General features: G+C 34.0%; 2 protein-coding genes across 2 annotated transcripts; both read right to left on the reverse strand.

The window, feature by feature from the left end:
* Positions 1 to 6,787: 6,787 nt before the first annotated feature.
* LACS8 (AMP-dependent synthetase and ligase family protein) lies at positions 6,788 to 13,419 on the reverse strand. Its single transcript, XM_011009776.1, is given in 12 exon segments — positions 6,788 to 7,174; positions 8,829 to 9,035; positions 9,135 to 9,269; positions 9,399 to 9,530; positions 9,842 to 9,959; positions 10,549 to 10,778; positions 10,898 to 11,071; positions 11,150 to 11,281; positions 11,666 to 11,938; positions 12,083 to 12,163; positions 12,266 to 12,841; positions 13,331 to 13,419. Coding segments are annotated over 11 exon segments (2,187 nt in total). The 5' UTR covers positions 12,806 to 12,841; positions 13,331 to 13,419; the 3' UTR covers positions 6,788 to 7,009.
* Positions 13,420 to 14,314: 895 nt separating this feature from the next.
* Positions 14,315 to 16,726, reverse strand: LOC105113558 (cytoplasmic dynein 2 light intermediate chain). Its single transcript, XM_011009774.1, has 3 exons — positions 16,291 to 16,726; positions 16,010 to 16,198; positions 14,315 to 14,576 (listed from the first exon to the last, which is right to left on the reverse strand). Exons 1-3 carry the CDS (start codon positions 16,558 to 16,560, stop codon positions 14,496 to 14,498), a joined length of 540 nt encoding a protein of 179 aa, XP_011008076.1. The 5' UTR covers positions 16,561 to 16,726; the 3' UTR covers positions 14,315 to 14,495.
* Positions 16,727 to 19,105: the final 2,379 nt, after the last annotated feature.

Consider the following 19,105-nt stretch of genomic DNA (forward strand, 5'->3'; position numbering starts at 1 on the left):
AAATTAAAGGTATCTTATATTATTAGATATATTATTATAAAACATACTTTAGTTAAGGAGTTATTGATACTTCAAGTGCAAAATGATGATACAAAACCTTGATAAAAATACACTTTTAAGTACTAATCAGTCACTCTGTAACTTGACTTTTTATATGGTAGTGTTGGAGTCTCTCGATATGAAGGATTGATTAGTGTTTACTAAACCATTATCATCAGTCATGATATTGTTTATATAAATGATGAGAGAAGAAAGAAAAAAAACAAATAGAGTAAGTTGGCTAAGGGAACAGTGAAAAGTGAATTAATATTTCTTTTGATTTGTATGGTGGAATGTGAATAATCTAACTATGTGGATAATGGCTACTACTATGAAGGATGTTATTGGGTTTGTATGATGGCTACTGTTATAGAAGTAATTTATAGAATTAGGGCAAGAAATAGTCAATATTGACTGCTATGATACCATATCAGATTTGGTGAAAATATTGCTCTCTTATTTATCATATATGTATAACAACAAAAGATTATATATACAGAGCCTAGGAAACTATTTTAGAAATATTATTATAGGCTTATAATCTTGTAGAATTAAATAATTGTTTCAAACTAATTAGGAATATACAACTCATGATAGACTAGTTAGGAATGTACAACTCATTGACATGCCTCAGGTTAATCACTGTGGCAACCATTCACACAACTTTTCCCCTTTCATACTCTTTAACTTAAGGATAAACTAAACTCATCAGTATATTTGAATAGATACCAGATTACTTGCATGATAAAACCACTCTTTATTAATCACAGACAAAAAAAGATTTCAAAGTCATCTCTGTAGTCTTAGCAGCATATATATTCCTCTAATATAAACCTTAATTTCTATGTTATTTATATATTATTATCATGTATGTTTATTTATTGTTATATGAATTGGTGCTAGTATGAAAATAATTAGTTTCAATTTAGCAGAAGAAGACAATAGTAGTAAAGGACTTTAACAGAAGAAGAAAACAACAATTATGGATGTTAGAAAAGATTGATGCATATAGACAATTAATTGAATGCTAGAAGTTAGTTAGGAAGTTTGTTAATAATTAGTTAATTAGTCAAAAGGAAGTTAGGAGGTAGAATTCTTGTATAAATATACAATATAAAAAATCCTTGAAAGTCAACCAATACAAATACAGTCATGCAAATTGTATTTATTTCTCTTTTCTCTTTAATTCTTCTCTTTTTTCTCATATTTCTTCATAATAATTATGTGTTAAAGGAAGCCTTAACAAATTAGTATTAGAACAGACAATCCATAGCAAATTAGTATTAGAACAGACAATCCATGGTTAAAAGAAAGGTTATACTAGTTAACAATAGTGAATAATAATAAAATCAAAGCTTCGGAAGAGCTTTGAAAGAATATGGATGAATATACTCAATGAATGAATGAGAAACTTTAAGAAATGGCAGAAGAACGAACCATAAGGATGATCGATTTAGTTTATAGGTGGATGCTACAATGGCTACACTTAAGACATTAATGGGAGGCCAATAAGTGGATATATAGGGAAGGAAGGGCTAATACAGTTTCTAAAAGATTGATCTCTAGTCAAAAAATGAATTAATGAGGAGAAGGCATAAAAATTAAGAATCTTAAAGAATAGGGTACAATATAGCCATGCTAAAGGTGGGATTACTAACTTTTTAAAGAAAAAAAAAATAAGGGAATAGATTAAAAAAAACACAAGAAATTCTTTAAAATTAATTTTACATTAGTGCATTAATACGGTATAAATATGATACCAAGGTTACTTGTATAAAGGAGAAGATCATGCTAGTTAGGAGGAATTCACAAGAGCTATTTGTATGATGTTTGAAAATAAAGAAGATGTTGTGGAAGGATTCAATAAACTTGTACTGGATAAAGGTGTTAAGATGTATATGGAAAGATTTGAAATGCTTAATTCTTTGATGAGTGCTTTGAATCCTTTATTGTCATAATCTTACTACATTTCTAGTCTTATAAATGAGCTTAAAGAGGATATAAAACTAATATGTAAGATTCTCGAAGTAATAGTATTGATACAAACCTTTAATTAAGTTAAATGGTAAAAAGAATTCAATAATGACTTGGCTAGAAAGAACAAAACTAATGACAAGAAACAATCATTCATATAGTTTAAGAAAGCCAACATGTAATTCCTATTCTAAATATTTTAGTCGGCTAAGAGGTGAGCTAATGCTTAGTTTTAAATGACAACTTGGAACTTAAAATGAACTAAAAGAGAAGACTAATGCATTGGTTTAGATGTAGAGAGAAGTGCACACCAAGGCATCATTATAATGCAAAAATGTTTGCATATGATAAAAGGGGTAGATAAGGAAAAAAAATTATAGATGTTACAAAAAGAGATAATAATGGTACGATTGTTGATAAAGATAAAATTAAAAAATATGGCTTGTTCTTAAATGCATTGGTAGAAGTTATGGCAATAATACAATTTACTATCAAAATTTTATGTTTTATCAACAAAACATTTAATTGGTATTTTAAAAACTGATTTTGTTGGCACTATTTTTACCGATAGGATCAGAGATGGTTATTGTTAAATGAAAAACTTATCATCAATTATTTTTGTTTTGTAGGCAATATAATGATCAATTGATTTACATGCGAAAAAAGCATATTAAACAAAAACAATTTACTAACATCATTATATCAGTATTTTAATTAGTGAAGATGAACAAAAAAGATCATTTGTAATTCTATTAGTGATTTATTTTCATATTACTGATGGAATTAACTTGTTGGTGATTAAATAGTGTCATTGACATTTCTCGTACTCGGGAATCTTTTGGTAGACTTATTATGTGGTAAGTCCCCGTTGGTAAGTTGTTTAAATATAATTTTTTAAAAATATAATAAACAAGTAGAAAAAAGTTAATATAAATTAAAATCAATTATTTGTTACAAATTTAAAGAGCTATCAATTTAAATACAATTCATCTATAAAAGAAGGGTTAAATGAGAAGGCAGAGGAGGAGGCAAGTTTTTATGGGGATCGGGGGGTGATAAGGTGGACCGCATGTGCCACTTATGTGTGATATTAGCTCCATGTACAATCATTTGAGTTCAACCATCTTAGCACTACGTCATTTTGTCTCGACAAGAAGATGGTTCATTTGAGCTTCAACATGTTGGTTTCAAATTGCTTGGAACTTTAGACAATAAGTTCTTAAAACCACTTATGAGCATCCAATGGTTGAAACACTTCAGCTCATCTGCAACTCCTTAGTTGTGGTGTTTGAGATACTGTAAACCTGATTTTTATTGACTCCACTAGAGGATCCTTCCTCTAACCATAAATCTAAATCGATTTTTAGATGAGTTGAATGATCATCCTTGTATTTCTTTTACAACTAGGTATTATATGTTTCCTAAAAAAAATCAACTAATTCAAAAAAATAATAACTTCAGAAAAAGAACTTGTTGAAACCTAACATACTATGAACTTTTGAGTTCAACTATCCACAAGTTGTTACACCTCTTTTCGATGATCATCATTTCGCATGTGAGTTTCTATAAAAGCCTCCATCAGTTTTGTTTACATCTAAGAACTGTAGCTTACAAAATAAAATTGCCATTTGTTAAACATTTTCATATAAAACAAGAATTTAGAAAAAATAGATATAATAAAAAAGAATTTTATTATCTGCTTCACAATGGAAATGAATAGAATAAATTTACTAGTATGCGTGATAATAAAACCATGAATCTCTCTATTCTAGTTTTTTGCACCTAATTATGACTACCGCATAAAACACTTACAATCATGAGCTAAATATATTTACCCATATATCTTTTAAGATATATGGAGGTCTGAAACCCCTTTAAACTACCATATCTCTTCAGTATGGAAGACCTCTTTCTTTAGCATTTATTTATTTATTTCTTTTTTATGTCTCATATAAAAAATTACACAACTTATACGGTCTAAATGAATTATCAATTAATTAATTAAAAAATAAATTTAAACATTTGAATAAAAAATATAACATTTTGAATTCAATGTTATCTAATTGTGATATGATTCTTCCAAGTTCTCTTGGTAACAACATCGGTTGCCTTATCCTAGAAAATTCATTCGTTAATTGAAATTTATTTTTTAAAAAATATTAACTATTCTTTATTTTTAAATCATGCAAAAAAGGAAAACAAAATTAGATAGAGTAGTTGGGCTTCCACTAGGTAATATAATTCTTAATCTATACATCCTGCTATAAACAATCCCCCTTCAATAAGGTGTTATTACAATCAACGAGCGTGCATTGAGAGAGGCTACATGTGCCCCAATTGCATGTCATTTCATGATCGGCACTTAACAACTCATGGTTGTTAGAAGTGCTACTTGAAGAATTAGCAACGATCCTGTTTATACGATGCACTAATAACTTTCTCTTTGACATTATATAAATTAAAGGATTAAAAAAATAATAACATTCCTAATTAAAAAAAAATTAGCAACATTTTAACTACTTACAAATGCACATCAATAATATATAATCATCAACTAGTTGATTTTATTTATGACAAGTCCTTGTTCCTAATGTTTTCAAAATAAAAATAAAAAACCTATAAAATGTGAGGAATCAACATTAGTTTAAAATTCACTATTTCCAACAACTTTAATCTAAAATTCTTATTACTTCCATTACTTTTTTACAGAACCAAAAACCCTAACATTTATATATACTCAATATAAACTAAAGTAGATAATAATAATAATAATAATATTGGAACATCTCATAATTCCATATTTCAACATATAATTTTATTTTAAGTGTATTTTTCATGTTTTCCTTTTTTGCTCATTTTCTTATGTTTCAAATTGGACAAATGTTGTGGAAGGAGTAGGATATAGGTTTTAAGTTGCAACTTACATAAATTTAAAATTGTAAATAACTTTACAAGTGGAAGGAATAAATCGTAATCGAAAGCTGTCATTGGCAACATTCATCATCAGAAAGAATAAATCATTCTTTATGAAGTTTGGAAAATTTCAAGTCATTAGTATTGTAGAAATTACAAGAAGACAATATTTAAGCTTTGATAGTTTATGGAGGTTTGGAGATAAAACTCTAAATTCATGGTGTGCATCCTAGGTATTATTTTTTGCTTTTCATAACTTCTAGTTTTATGATTAATATTTAAAAGTCTATTTTTTATCAAAATTTTATATCATCATTTTGCACTTGAAATATCAATAGCTCCTTAACTAGAGCATGTTTTATATTGACATATCTAATAAATATAAGATACCTTTAATTTATGATAAATGTTCATCTAAAATGCAAGCCTGTCACATAAATAAAAAATAATAATTGATGAGTTTAATTACTGAAATTGAGAAGACAAAGAGATGGCTAAACTTAAAAAAGATATATTGGTTCAATCATTGGGTCATATCTCGAGCTATAGATCTTGGATTTCATTTTAGTTTATATAGCTAAAAAGTTAAGAAATAGTAAATAACCTATCATTTAGTATAAAAACAATGGAGCAAATTCATCAACTTCATCAAAAACAAAAAACAAAATAGACAATACACGTGGGTCTAGGTTTCCCGACCTAGAGAGGCTTTTACTCTTAAGTGGATGGCAAGGCATGTGGGACTAGCTTGTAGGACCCAATAGGACTTTTTTTTTTAGATTTTGATTATTTTTAAAATTTTGATAAGTATTTTTAATTTTCATTAATTTTTTATTTAAATTAATACTCTCCCCTTTTTTATTGTTTTTATTCTCCTTTTTTAAATAATAGGGTTTTTTATAATTATGTTATATTTTTATAATGTTTCAAAAAGGTTATTGTAATTTATTTTTAAATTTATATTTGGTATAAATAAATTATATTTACATGATTTATTTATAAAAATAAAATAAAAATTATTTTGCATCTATAAAAATAAGTCATTTGTTCTTCGTAAGAAAGAATATCCTCCAAGATTAAAAAATAAAAATAAAATAAAATATATAAATCTAAAAATAAAAATTTGGGTTCTCTCTTTGCACGCTCATCTATCTTTTTCTTTTTAAAAAAGAAATTAGCTTTTTATTTTAGTATTTAATTAGTATTAACAACTATTTCTTGGTTTAAATGTTCATGTGTTTTTTTAGTTTATTGTATTAAGTATAAACAACATCTTTATATTTTTAAATTAAAAAATCATGATAAAATAAAATATAAGACTTGTTAAGCAACATTTCAGCAGCTCACGTGATGCTTTTGGAATATTGAAACAGGTCACATTTGGTACTTTTGATAGTCCATTTATGTATTTATGGAACCTCAACCATTTTCCCAGTTCAAACATGCATTGTTAGGGCTGGTTTGGCACTTGAGCACCCTTCAAGCTTTGGCAGAGAAATGGAAGAAGATTTCTACCATTTTAGTTTCACTTGATTCAGTAGAAATCAAGATGGAAATTTTATGTAATGAGGCTTGATTTGAACAAGAGTTAGTGAGAAGTTTCATCCACTTTATCCACACATTAGCAGCTCTCTTGATAGCTTCAGTTTAATTGATTAAAGAGAACCGAAGACCCTTGCTGCCTTGCCTAGGTCGGCTTCTTTTGTGCTTCAGGTCCTGGAACCGTAACAAAGGGTATAGCAGTGTGTGTGAAAAGGCTGCTTGTTATAAAACCAATATGTTACTCCCTCTCTTTTTATTTTTCTCTTTCTCTTGATTTATGGATCCTGCGCATGTTCCCAACAAGAAGCACTCACAGTCCTGAAGCAAGCAGCATTTCACATGGAACTTGTAAGTAGAGTAATTAAAAAGGCAACTTTGTCTGGCATGATTTAGAGCTAGCAAAGGCAAGTTCCCTCCCTCCCATTGATAAACTAGCCACGGTCTCCAGGGCCATAATACACATACAAATAGGAGCATTTTGTTCTACACCAGTTGAGGATTTATGGAAGTTACAAGACCATGGCATAAGGGAGCTTCTATCTCACTCGTACAGTTTCTGGAGCTCATCTTTAAATTTGGACTTCAGCTGCTCCCTCTTTATCTTGAGGGCAGCAGTAACCAAACCAGACTCGGGTGTCCATGGATCTGGCAGCAACTTGATCTTAGCTGGAGTTTCAAACTTGTCCAACCTCAAAGCTTTTGCTACCTGCAGAGATAGAATGACCTCAGATCTACAGAAAGGATTCTGTTTCTTCCTCTATATATATTAACAATGGCAAATGCGCTTGCTTGACATCAAAAAACTATAAACCTTTCATTCCAAATATGTAGACAAGTGCAAACAGACTCAGGTGGACTTTAAAGGTCACATAATGAAACAATGTATAAAAATTTTCATCCAAGAATTTACATAGGTAAATCTTGATAGATGAGGCAAGCACATCTCGCCAGAAGACTGGGAGACATAAGTGCACGTGCAATTCAAAGCATAGTAAAAAAAATCAGAAGCTATGGAAAAATTCATTCATGTTTCATCTTGGAAATATGAACCGAGTTCAACAACAATAAGAGAGTTCACATGTTTGTGTTCAGCAGTTTTAACTAATCAAAACCATTTCAAATAGCTTTCCCGTAGACAAGCAAAGATAATTCAAATCATCATCACCAAATCAGAAGGTATGCCAATATTCATTCAGGTTTCATCTTGGAAATATGAATGAATTCAGCAATAATAAGAGCTCCCATGTATGAAAGTTTTAACTAATCATAAGATTTCAAATAGCTCTCCAGTAAGCAAGCAAAATAAACCAACCTTGGAAAGTGATTGTTCAACCTCACTGACAGCTTCGGCTTTGTTACACAGTTCAGGAAAGTTTTGGTACTGGATGCCAGCTTCCTGGGCCCACTTCTCAAGTATGAGACGTGATGGAACAATTAGGGCAACACAATAGTTGTGGAAGGGATTTGCATGTACCATGATATTATCAACATAGTCACTCGACGTTAATGCTGTCTCCACCTGCAATCAGGGCACAAATCAACATTATTGGCACATCAAAGCATATGCATGCACCTTAGAAATACTATCACAAATTTTCAGATTAAGATTTATAAAAACCTTTCCAAGAGAGATATATTCTCCATGTTGAAGTTTGACGATATCCTTCTTCCTATCAATAATTTCAAGGCATCCATCAGGGTGAAACTGCCCAATGTCGCCAGTATAGAACCAACGCATGCCCCTTTCATCAACCTATAGCAGGTCAAGAGAACCAGTTTTCCATGTCTGAGCACACAGCAGAGTAAAAGCAAAAGGAAAATGCACATTCTCACCCATACAGAAAACATACATGTGCACTCATGCAAGCACACTAAAGAATACCTTGTAGACCTCGTTACTCTTTTCTTGGTAGTTGAAGTAACCAGCAGTCACGCTGAATCCCCCAACTACAACCTCACCCCAGGGCATTGGCTTGTCGGCCACTGTATACCCACCTTCTTCCCAAGAAACAAGCTACAATACCAAAACAAAGGAGTTCTTAAAACTAATATTCTAAAATCTTACAGAGTAAGCATCCCTGCCTCTGCAACTATGTTTTTTTTCACAAAGTGTGAGGTTCAGTCTGACCATAACCTTGAAAAAGTAATTAATGTCATGAATAATAGCTTTTGGTTGATATTGGTTAATGGAAATTCTTTTTGGAGTATAGGCTATGCCAGTTAAGATGCAGCAACCTAAATAGATTTTCATCTTGGAAATATGAATGAATTCAGCAATAATAAGAGCTCCCATGTATGAAAGTTTTAACTAATCATAAGATTTCAAATAGCTCTCCAGTAAGCAAGCAAAATAAACCAACCTTGGAAAGTGATTGTTCAACCTCACTGACAGCTTCGGCTTTGTTACACAGTTCAGAAAAGTTTTGGTACTGGATGCCAGCTTCCTGGGCCCACTTCTCAAGTATGAGACGTGATGGAACAATTAGGGCAACACAATAGTTGTGGAAGGGATTTGCATGTACCATGATATTATCAACATAGTCACTCGACGTTAATGCTGTCTCCACCTGCAATCAGGGCACAAATCAACATTATTGGCACATCAAAGCATATGCATGCACCTTAGAAATACTATCACAAATTTTCAGATTAAGATTTATAAAAACCTTTCCAAGAGAGATATATTCTCCATGTTGAAGTTTGACGATATCCTTCTTCCTATCAATAATTTCAAGGCATCCATCAGGGTGAAACTGCCCAATGTCGCCAGTATAGAACCAACGCATGCCCCTTTCATCAACCTATAGCAGGTCAAGAGAACCAGTTTTCCATGTCTGAGCACACAGCAGAGTAAAAGCAAAAGGAAAATGCACATTCTCACCCATACAGAAAACATACATGTGCACTCATGCAAGCACACTAAAGAATACCTTGTAGACCTCGTTACTCTTTTCTTGGTAGTTGAAGTAACCAGCAGTCACGCTGAATCCCCCAACTACAACCTCACCCCGGGGCATTGGCTTGTCGGCCACTGTATACCCACCTTCTTCCCAAGAAACGAGCTGCAATACCAAAACAAAGGAGTACTTCAAATTAATATTCAAAAATCTTACAAAGTGAGCATCCCTGCCTCTGCAACTATGTTTTTTTTTCACAAAATGTGAGGTTCAGTTTGACCATAACTTGAAAAGGTAATTAATGTCATGAATAACAGCTTTTGGTTGATTGTAAATGGAAATTCTTTTTGGAGTATAGGCTATGCCAGTTAAGATGCAGCAACCTGAATAGATTTTTCAGAATTCTCTCTGAAAACCAAGCCTGGTTCAGATCGTGAAACTAAATAATTTTTTTCTTTTGTAGAAATACACCATACCTTAACGTAGCAACATGGAAGAGGAGGTCCAACACGGCCCACAGATGGGTCGTCCCACTCAGTGAAAGCAGCTCCAGCACACGTTTCTGTCAACCCATATCCTTGACCAATTATAGCCCTGAAGATGAAAATTGTGCACTGAATATCAACCTAAATTGCTAACACTCAGAGTGGAAATATAGTACGTTAAAAATACCATTTTACATAAGCAAACAATTTTAAGCACTGAAGGACTGATCTAGCATGGTAGAGAGCTTATTCTAACACAGTTTGCAGACATATGCATGAATGCATGTCATCCCAAACTAGTATTTCATGGATTTTAAAATCCAATAACACCACATGTCAACGTACATGTTTTATGTTCCCAATTACTGGTAATAAGTATCTAGGTTTTTTATCTCCACTATCTGACCATACAATAGCAGATCCAAGAGCACAACAAAGTTACTTCCTGGTGTCCAGGATACAATATGGTTTCTGCCGGACTCCAGAGGACATTTCTGTCCTTCACATTGCAAAAACAAGAAATGCTTTGTGCTCTCATGGATTAGGTTCTGATGAATAGCACAGCCAACTATAATATATTGTCTCCCAAAGATGACACTGGAAGAAGTAATGAAAGGAGTACAAAGGAAAAAATTAGAATGAAAATAGAAGTTTCTTCCATTAATTATCTTGGTATTTGTAAATGAGAATGTCATTACCCCATGCAGATGTTGGTGAACCGCTGTGAATCCCCAGATAAAGGGGCTCCACCACATAAGATGAATCGCATACGAACTCCTAGTATAGCACGTATTTGTTTGAAGGCAATGACATCCCACAGCATTCTCTCCAATCCTGAAGCACCAAACCAGCTCCCTTCTATGGCTGCCATTCGGCGCTTATATCCAATGTTGAAAAGCTTCTTTGCTAACCCTCCCTTCTCCTCAACCTGTTGTGAATCAAAAAGGCATTAAAGAAATTAATTAGCTGATGGTGAGGGCATTCTCAACTTACACAAATGTATTTATAATCAGTACAGTAGGATATTAATGTTGATTCAGTTCACACCTTTTTTAGAACACCATCCCGGACACGATCAAGTATGGCTGGAACTGCCGTCATGAGAGTAGGATTTTATATAGATGCATCACCCTTGGTTCCTTTCTTAATTTTGTTAGAAGTGTCTGTCAAAGTCAATGCCGAACCGTAGCCAATAGCACAACCTGCAGACAACATTACAGACTGGACAATCACAAAATTTAGTATTTATATGTTATATGTTACAAGTAGCACAGGAAAGAAGTACATTTAATGGAGTACCTCAGCTGCCAGTTCAAAAACATGGGCTAGGGGCAAATAAGCCAAATATACATCTTTGCAGCTCAGTTTTGGAATCACCGTCATAACAGCTGCAGCAGTGGCTACAATGTTGCCATGAGTAATCATGACTCCCTAGGTTGTAAACAGGATATAGGGTCAGATCAAAAGAAAGCATGCATTTGTAGTGATGAAGTAATAATGAAGTTGGAATTCAGTAATCGTAGAAAAAAGCTAAAGGAAAATAGAAATGCAATGCTCTTTACAACATCCCTACTTGTCTCAATATACAAAATTAAGCCTTCGCATTCTTCCTAACAACTTGCACTTGGAGTTTCATTGTTTTCTGTGTCCTGAAAAATAAATACTGGACCCAAGCCAAGTTTCTGTCTGGACATATGCAAACAGAGAGTGATCTTCCTATTCATCTTCTTTACAGTAAAGTCTATTGGCAAGATTTACCATGCATTGAGTTCAATCAGTGATGCAAAATGTGAGAAACTACAGCACCGGACAAACCTTTGGCTGGCCTGTGCTGCCACTTGTGTACATAACAACAGCAATTCCATTCTTCGTAGGTAAGCTTGGAGGAACAGGACTGTTCTTCCCCAGGTCCTCAACTTCAGAAAAAGACGAAACCTTCCAATCGCTTGTGCTTGCAGATAAGCCCAAATCATTTTTAGTTTCTCCATCTTCAAAGTAAATGACATTGTTAATAGTTGTTATTTTTGAGCTTATTGCAGCTAGCGTTTTCAACTGCTTGGGATCACAGATCAGGGTAGATACTTGAGTCTGTCCGCATTTTCAAAATTCAAGTGAGAGCCATAAGAATCTGGACTTTCATCGAGAAAAAAGTAAATGATTTAAATGCCACAAATTAGTTACATTACAGATAAACTAATCAGGTAACGCAAGTGCACGAAGAGAATCTCATACCTCATTGAGGGAATGGATCAAAGCATCCACACCTAGAGAAGCATAAATAGTGACAACAGTAATGTTCTGCCGAAAGCATCCCTGTACTCCAACAAAAACAACATTCAGTTTTGGCTGTGCATCCATCATTCATCAGGGATAAAAAGAAAAGGAAACATATAAGCACTGCAAACACGAGGATACCTGAAAGGCAATCAACCACTCAGCCCGAGTATCAGCAAGAATTGTAGCACGAGTATCCTCATTATGCCCTAACATAATAAGCCCGGATGCAAAGTTACAAACACGATCAAAAACCTGTCCATAGGTCTGCCATTCATAATCACCCAGGTGCAGCTTCTCAAACTTCCTACCATCACTAGCAGTAACAAATTCCTTACTAATTAGCTTCCTTGTTCCAAGAAATCGTTCTGGCCAATGCTTTCTACAAGACTGCTCAAATAGAGCTGCCATGGTCGTTGCCCCTTTCCAAGGGACTTCAACTAGCTCAGCATGCCGGGCATTGCGAACTGCATAACCTGCCTCACCGCCTACCTCTACCGGGACTCCTCTCTGTTTCACCTTTTTCTTTCCCATGAAGATAGTAGAAAGTAATATAGGTATGAGGATAGCAGTACCCACAATGCCATATGTTCCATAGCCCTTCCCAACTGACGAGTAATCATTAGAGTCCAATTTATCTAGAACAGGTGAGCTCGGAAAACTTCCCTCGGAATCAGCCATTTTCAATGCTTCTTATATGGTGGTTTAAAGAATCACCTGGGATGGATGACAAGAATTAGAAGCGCCATCATCTCCCATCTTTCGAAAATGAGAAACAAACAACAGAGCTACAAGGATTTGTACCAAATATAATACATTTAAAATAAAGGAGAGACAGCACAGTGGATCTAAGGATGTTCCTTGGCGTACAAAACTTGCATTAAGGTAAAGAACATGCAGCCATATACTGCAATAAACATTTGTTGTTTCACAGTAAATTAACTAACTGTCATAGGTCACATAATTTTGAAAAAAGAATCGCAATTTACTCAAATTTAAGAAAGGAACTGCAAAAGAAAAGAGGATTAATAAAAAAGAAGCAAGCAAGATGGGATCATGGATCATAGAATAGCATATAAAGAAGGCAGCAAGGATAAGAGGCTTGTTAACATCAAAGCACTGCTGAATCCAAAAGCACTACTCAATAAACTCAATAAAAAGAAAGAAAACACCACTACTACTCTGCTGTCTTTCTATAGCTTTTACCTCTGGAAGATTATAGGAACCGAAAGAAAAAGAAAGTAAGCAGTCTTGGAGAGTGCATGAAAGGAAAGTTACAGGACCCTGTCTCCCACTCTCACCTTTTTCTTTCTCTTTATACTCCTCTTCCTCCTCCCCCCCAGTATATATACTGTTCTTTTCTCTTTTCTTTTGCACCACTGCTGATCGTTACTTTAAGTAGTTGAACTGGTAGTCCGACGAGTGTATTTTCTCTTTTAATTTTTTTGAGTTTCGATTTTAAATTCATTTATAAAAATTTGTTCTCTCAAAATACTCGAATATTTATTCTTAATGTAAAACATGTTCTTTCCACTTGGCATTCCAGAAAGGAGACTGGCGTGCTAACCAAGCACGATCCCCGTGCCATGTAGACACGCGTCTCGCGGGTGACGTCAATATTATTATTTTTATTTGTATTATTTTATTTTATCATTAGTGGCGGCAACAAAGAAAGAAGGGGAGGGAGGTGGGGAGGCGCACACCTCAACTGGAGATTCCGGAGACTGTCTCCGATCCAATCAAGTAATGAGAAAAACACTTGGGGGCTTGGAAGGTTCTACTAGTTGATGGGTGATGGCTAAAACAGAAGGGAAATGAAGATGCCCTGTCATGATAAGCCTAGAGGCAGCCATTTATGACCTCTGGAGCTGGTTTTCTGGAAGGTTTAAAACCACAGGCTGCTATGCAATGTTAATGTAATGCTCCATCTATAAGACTAGCTAGCACTCGGTATTTTGGCAATGTTCACACTAGGCAGAATTAAGCAAACCATTAGCTCAGGATCACGGACACGCAAAGCAAACCGAGCACAGAAGTTGCTCAGTTTTCATCACACAATCCATAATAACCTGAAAAATGTATTCCTGTTTTTCTACTAAAAGAAAGGGGTAAATCTTCTGGATGATCAAGAAATTTGACTTCCAGCTTGACATGCCATCACAAGATTCAAAACTACGTCCAGAGGTATTTATACTTTCGGCAGTTAATGGAAGGATAGCATACGATTTTATTTGCAGTGCTTTGCCCTCGAGCAAAAGCATGTTAGTACAATCAGATACATTGGGCATCATAATCGTCACGGTATGGTTAAACCCAATTTGAGACATGCATGGGGAGGAGGGTGTTTCATGTTGGTGTTGGCTGTGAGACACTATGAATCGCGTTTAACACTTTCTTCCACACGAGTGAGGGCATCTGTGAGCACATCTATTGTCCAGTCCTTCAAATCGTCCTGCAGATAACAAGAGAAAAATCATCGAACACAACAATTAGCATCTGCATGGAAGTACCTTAGAAGGGAAACACGTTTTGTTTGTCATTTTGCAAAATAGATGAGAAAGCTGTTTGAGGAAAGTGGAAAGCATTTCCCAATCATCAGATTAGCAGATTACAACAATTTACTTGACCGATTGTATCATGAATGCGAAAATCATAATTTTCAGCTTGCTATGCAAGAACAAAGAGAGGATCATCCAAGGAAACAACACAGATGAATGGCTGACTCTGAAACAGAGAAACTTCAAAACAAACCATGTTATAGAAAGCAGTCAAAACAATCAACTATCACGGCGGGACATTCACTTCTAGGGTAAGAAGCAATGGCTACATAAATGATGTTCGTTACTGTTCAATGTTAATGGCAACTGTGAGGACAATAATTAGCACCAGATTGCTGGCTTGCTGCTGATAAATAACAAGTTGCAGCAACATTAAAATCAAGGCATATGCAACTAATAATTGCTAATGCTTTGTGTTTGAGGCCGGGCAATTCTTTTTCTTTTCTTTTTTTCTTTTAGAGAACCAGACCACACAATTGTTAAAAACACCTGAAAATAACATTACTAGATGTTAAGCAACCAGGAGCTACATCGCGTCTGTTGAGCATTATGTCTACCACCGCATCAACTTTGATTGAGAGTGAATTGACAAACAAAAAGAATCAAATTTTGAAAGAGCATACTGTTATGCAATGTCAACATGAGATTCACTGAGAAAGCATTGTCACAATAATATTTATTATTGATTGACTGTCTCCTAACATCAGGAGAAAAAGGATGCAATAATTACGCAAAGATGTTCAAAGATGTGCACCTAGATATCCAAACAAACCAAACTGTGGTATTCTCCTTCAAAAATCTCATGTGTCCATAACTACAGTTGGCATCATCACATTCACAACCTAGCACGTGCAGTATCCCTGATAATCTGGCAACCCCTAAGCAACATATGTCCCTAATATTTCGGATACCACATATGATTGGTGATGGCATGCTCTATGGAAATCATAATTTAACAAACTAAAAGGTAAAAACAAGAGACAGAATGCAAGTTAATTACAGTAAGATGCATGAAAATAAGCTTTGTAGCATAAGTATGCATCTTCCAACAGTCCTACCACTACATATTGGACATCCTCTTATAAAAGCTGCATTGCTGTTCATAGTATCAAGGACAAAAAAAATCAGGCAGATGTAACATCCATTAGCTAAACAATCGGTGACAGCTCACAATTATACCATAACCACGTCTTATAGATTCGCTTATTAAGGGATAAAAGATGTGAACAAATGCACTCCCTATCTTTACAGTCATCCCTGTGATGGAAATGCGTTTATAAGCCAGACTACATAATGAAGTACTAACGAATAGAGCAGGATGCCTCACCATGCGCACCGGTTCTTCAGTTCTTATGCGTGCATTAGGACGAGCAAGCTTGGATTCAAAGGGAGTCCTAGGCCTCACTTCTCTAAACTCCTCCCATTCCTCGCGAGTAAGCATCCTAACTGTGCCTTGACCAACTGGGGCATTCTTAATTTTGCGCTCTATCATTTCTTGCGAGTGTGAATCATCATACTTGAGTTTAATTACCAGACAACAAAATCAATCCATTTAATTCAGTAATCAACAAAATCCAAACCAAACAAAATCGGAATGTCACGACATACCATCATGAGTAGCTTTGCAAAGAGTGCAGTTCCAACAACAGTGAGAATCATGGGCATAGTTGCAGTGTCAAGAAATGACAAGGATTCTGGAACCTGGACAAAAATGTCGTCTTTTTTCTTAGACTTCTTCTTTGACCTCCTTACTTTCTCCAATTCCGTTATTCTTCTCTTCAATGTTTCCGTGGCACCATCACGGGACACTTTTGTATACAAGTGTCTCCCACATGACATAACTGCTTTCCCAAACCCTGAACCAATACCACCATACATGACTTTTCAAGACCAATCACGCAATTGACTCGGCCCCAATTGAATCGGAGAGAGAGAGACAAGGATCTTGTATCATTTACAGACCTCCATTGCTGTGAGCTGGAGATTTTCCTAGGGTTTAAATGACCAGGGAAAGAGAGATGTAAGAGAAGGAGAAAGGTCTGATTTTTTGTAGTATTTGGTGCGCTGTATACTTATTTCACTGCCTTTCGAGCCCAGCCCATTAACTTAATCATGACTAAGCCTGTCGTGCTAAAAAAACAAATTGTAGCGCTGTAAAATTTAAAAAATAAATTTATTTGAAATGAATACTTTTTATATTTTTAAATTATTTTAATACATGTTAAAAGTAAATTTAAAAAAATAAAAAAAGATATGTTTTATATATCGTTTTCTTTTTATTTTAAAAATTCTTTTCTAATTTTATTATTTAATATTAAATTAGTTTTAATTAAACTTGTATAATTTTATGGATTATAAATATAAAATATTAACCAATTTAAAAGATTTATTATTTTTAAATTAATCAAGATTACTACTATTTTTTACATCTTTTTTACTAAGTTAAATTACTTGAATATTCTTAAAAGCAAAACAATACTTGCCTTAGGTCTAGGGGTTTTTTCTTAAATTTCACTGTTAAAACTTGATTTTATAGTGCTAACCGTGATTTTAAGGGCTGTCATAATCCAATTTTGGGTTATTTTCCAATTTTTATCCATGTTTTGATAATTTTTTAGTGGCACCATCACGGGACACTTTTGTATACAAGTGTCTCCCACATGACATAACTGCTTTCCCAAACCCTGAACCAATACCACCATACATGACTTTTCAAGACCAATCACGCAATTAACTCGGCCCCAATTGAATCGGAGAGAGAGAGACAAGGATCTTGTATCATTTACAGACCTCCATTGCTGTGAGCTGGAGATTTTCCTAGGGTTTAAATGACCAGGGAAAGAGAGATGTAAGAGAAGGAGAAAGGTCTGATTTTTTGTAGTATTTGGTGCGCTGTATACTTATTTCACTGCCTTTCGAGCCCAGCCCATTAACTTAATCATGACTAAGCCTGTCGTGCTAAAAAAACAAATTGTAGCGCTGTAAAATTTAAAAAATAAATTTATTTGAAATGAATACTTTTTATATTTTTAAATTATTTTAATACATGTTAAAAGTAAATTTAAAAAAATAAAAAAAGATATGTTTTATATATCGTTTTCTTTTTATTTTAAAAATTCTTTTCTAATTTTATTATTTAATATTAAATTAGTTTTAATTAAACTTGTATAATTTTATGGATTATAAATATAAAATATTAACCAATTTAAAAGATTTATTATTTTTAAATTAATCAAGATTACTACTATTTTTTACATCTTTTTTACTAAGTTAAATTACTTGAATATTCTTAAAAGCAAAACAATACTTGCCTTAGGTCTAGGGGTTTTTTCTTAAATTTCACTGTTAAAACTTGATTTTATAGTGCTAACCGTGATTTTAAGGGCTGTCATAATCCAATTTTGGGTTATTTTCCAATTTTTATCCATGTTTTGATAATTTTTTATAAAAATTCAAAAAAAAAAGAAAAAATAATGAAAATCCAAAAAATATATTTTTTTTAAATATATTTGCATCATTTTTAGCATTTTCAACATCATCTCAAAAGAATTTAAATTTTCAAAGATATTTGAAACGCATTCAACTTTTAACGTGTTATTTTTAAAATCATTGGTCTTCCTCATTGAGTCGATGTTGATATTGCTTGTTTTCAAAAAATACAAAAAAATCAAAATTTATAAAAAAATAAAATTAAGGGATCAATTTTAAAATTCATGCAACATTTTACCTATAAATAACAGCTTTTAACACAAAACAAAGGGAGGCAATTTTAACAAAAATAAAAAATAAAAAAAACCCTAAACCTAAATTTCCTTCTCCTCTCTTCACCAGCCGCCTCCCCTTCCCCGTTTTCAATTCTTCTCCTTTTCCAGCCACCAAAGCTGAGCCTCAACCCTTGCAGAACCGACCATCACCTATCATCTTCTCCCCTCTGTCGGTCGTTTCTTCCCTCAGTCGTTTCTCCCTCAAACAACCCGGCAGCAGCCCCTTCTCCTCCAAGAGACAACCGACCGTCTCCATAAAAAAAAATTTAAAGGGAGACCCCGGCCTTGAGGTTTTGAATCGGGAGTTTCTTCTCCTAAACTGATGCCAGCCACACGTCCCTCTTCTTGCCATTGCAGTCTCCACCCCCCAGTTCCTCTCATTTTTCAACTTTTAAGACAGCCCCTCGTTCCTTTTTCCCCCAACCGAACCAGGACTTCATCTTCCACAGCCGCCAGATCTGAAAGAGGAGAACGAGAACAGACCTATAAAAATAATTAAAATCTACTATTGCGTCACTGTTCACGTGCACTGTTCATGCTGTCCAGGAGGCCATCTCTGCAATTTCTAAGGGACTGTTTTGTAAATTTTGAATTATTTAATGTAATTTTTATTTAGCTTTGGATTTTTATAATTTGTAATGTGGATGTAAAAAAAAAAG

The sequence above is a fragment of the Populus euphratica genome, unplaced genomic scaffold, assembly GCF_000495115.2.
Source record: "Populus euphratica unplaced genomic scaffold, PopEup_1.0 scaffold428.1, whole genome shotgun sequence".
In the NCBI taxonomy this organism is placed as follows: Eukaryota; Viridiplantae; Streptophyta; class Magnoliopsida; order Malpighiales; family Salicaceae; genus Populus; species Populus euphratica.

What these genes read in the sequence shown, in the direction of transcription:
- LOC105113558 (XM_011009774.1), bottom strand. Translation starts at nt 16,560, where the DNA reads ATGTATGGTGGTATTGGTTCAGGGTTTGGGAAAGCAGTTATGTCATGT. An exon ending in TTGCAAAGCTACTCATGATG is followed by an intron (nt 16,199 to 16,290) that starts GTATGTCGTGAC and finishes ATTAAACTCAAG; the next exon opens with TATGATGATTCACACTCGCA. An exon ending in CTGAAGAACCGGTGCGCATG is followed by an intron (nt 14,577 to 16,009) that starts GTGAGGCATCCT and finishes TGTTATCTGCAG; the next exon opens with GACGATTTGAAGGACTGGAC.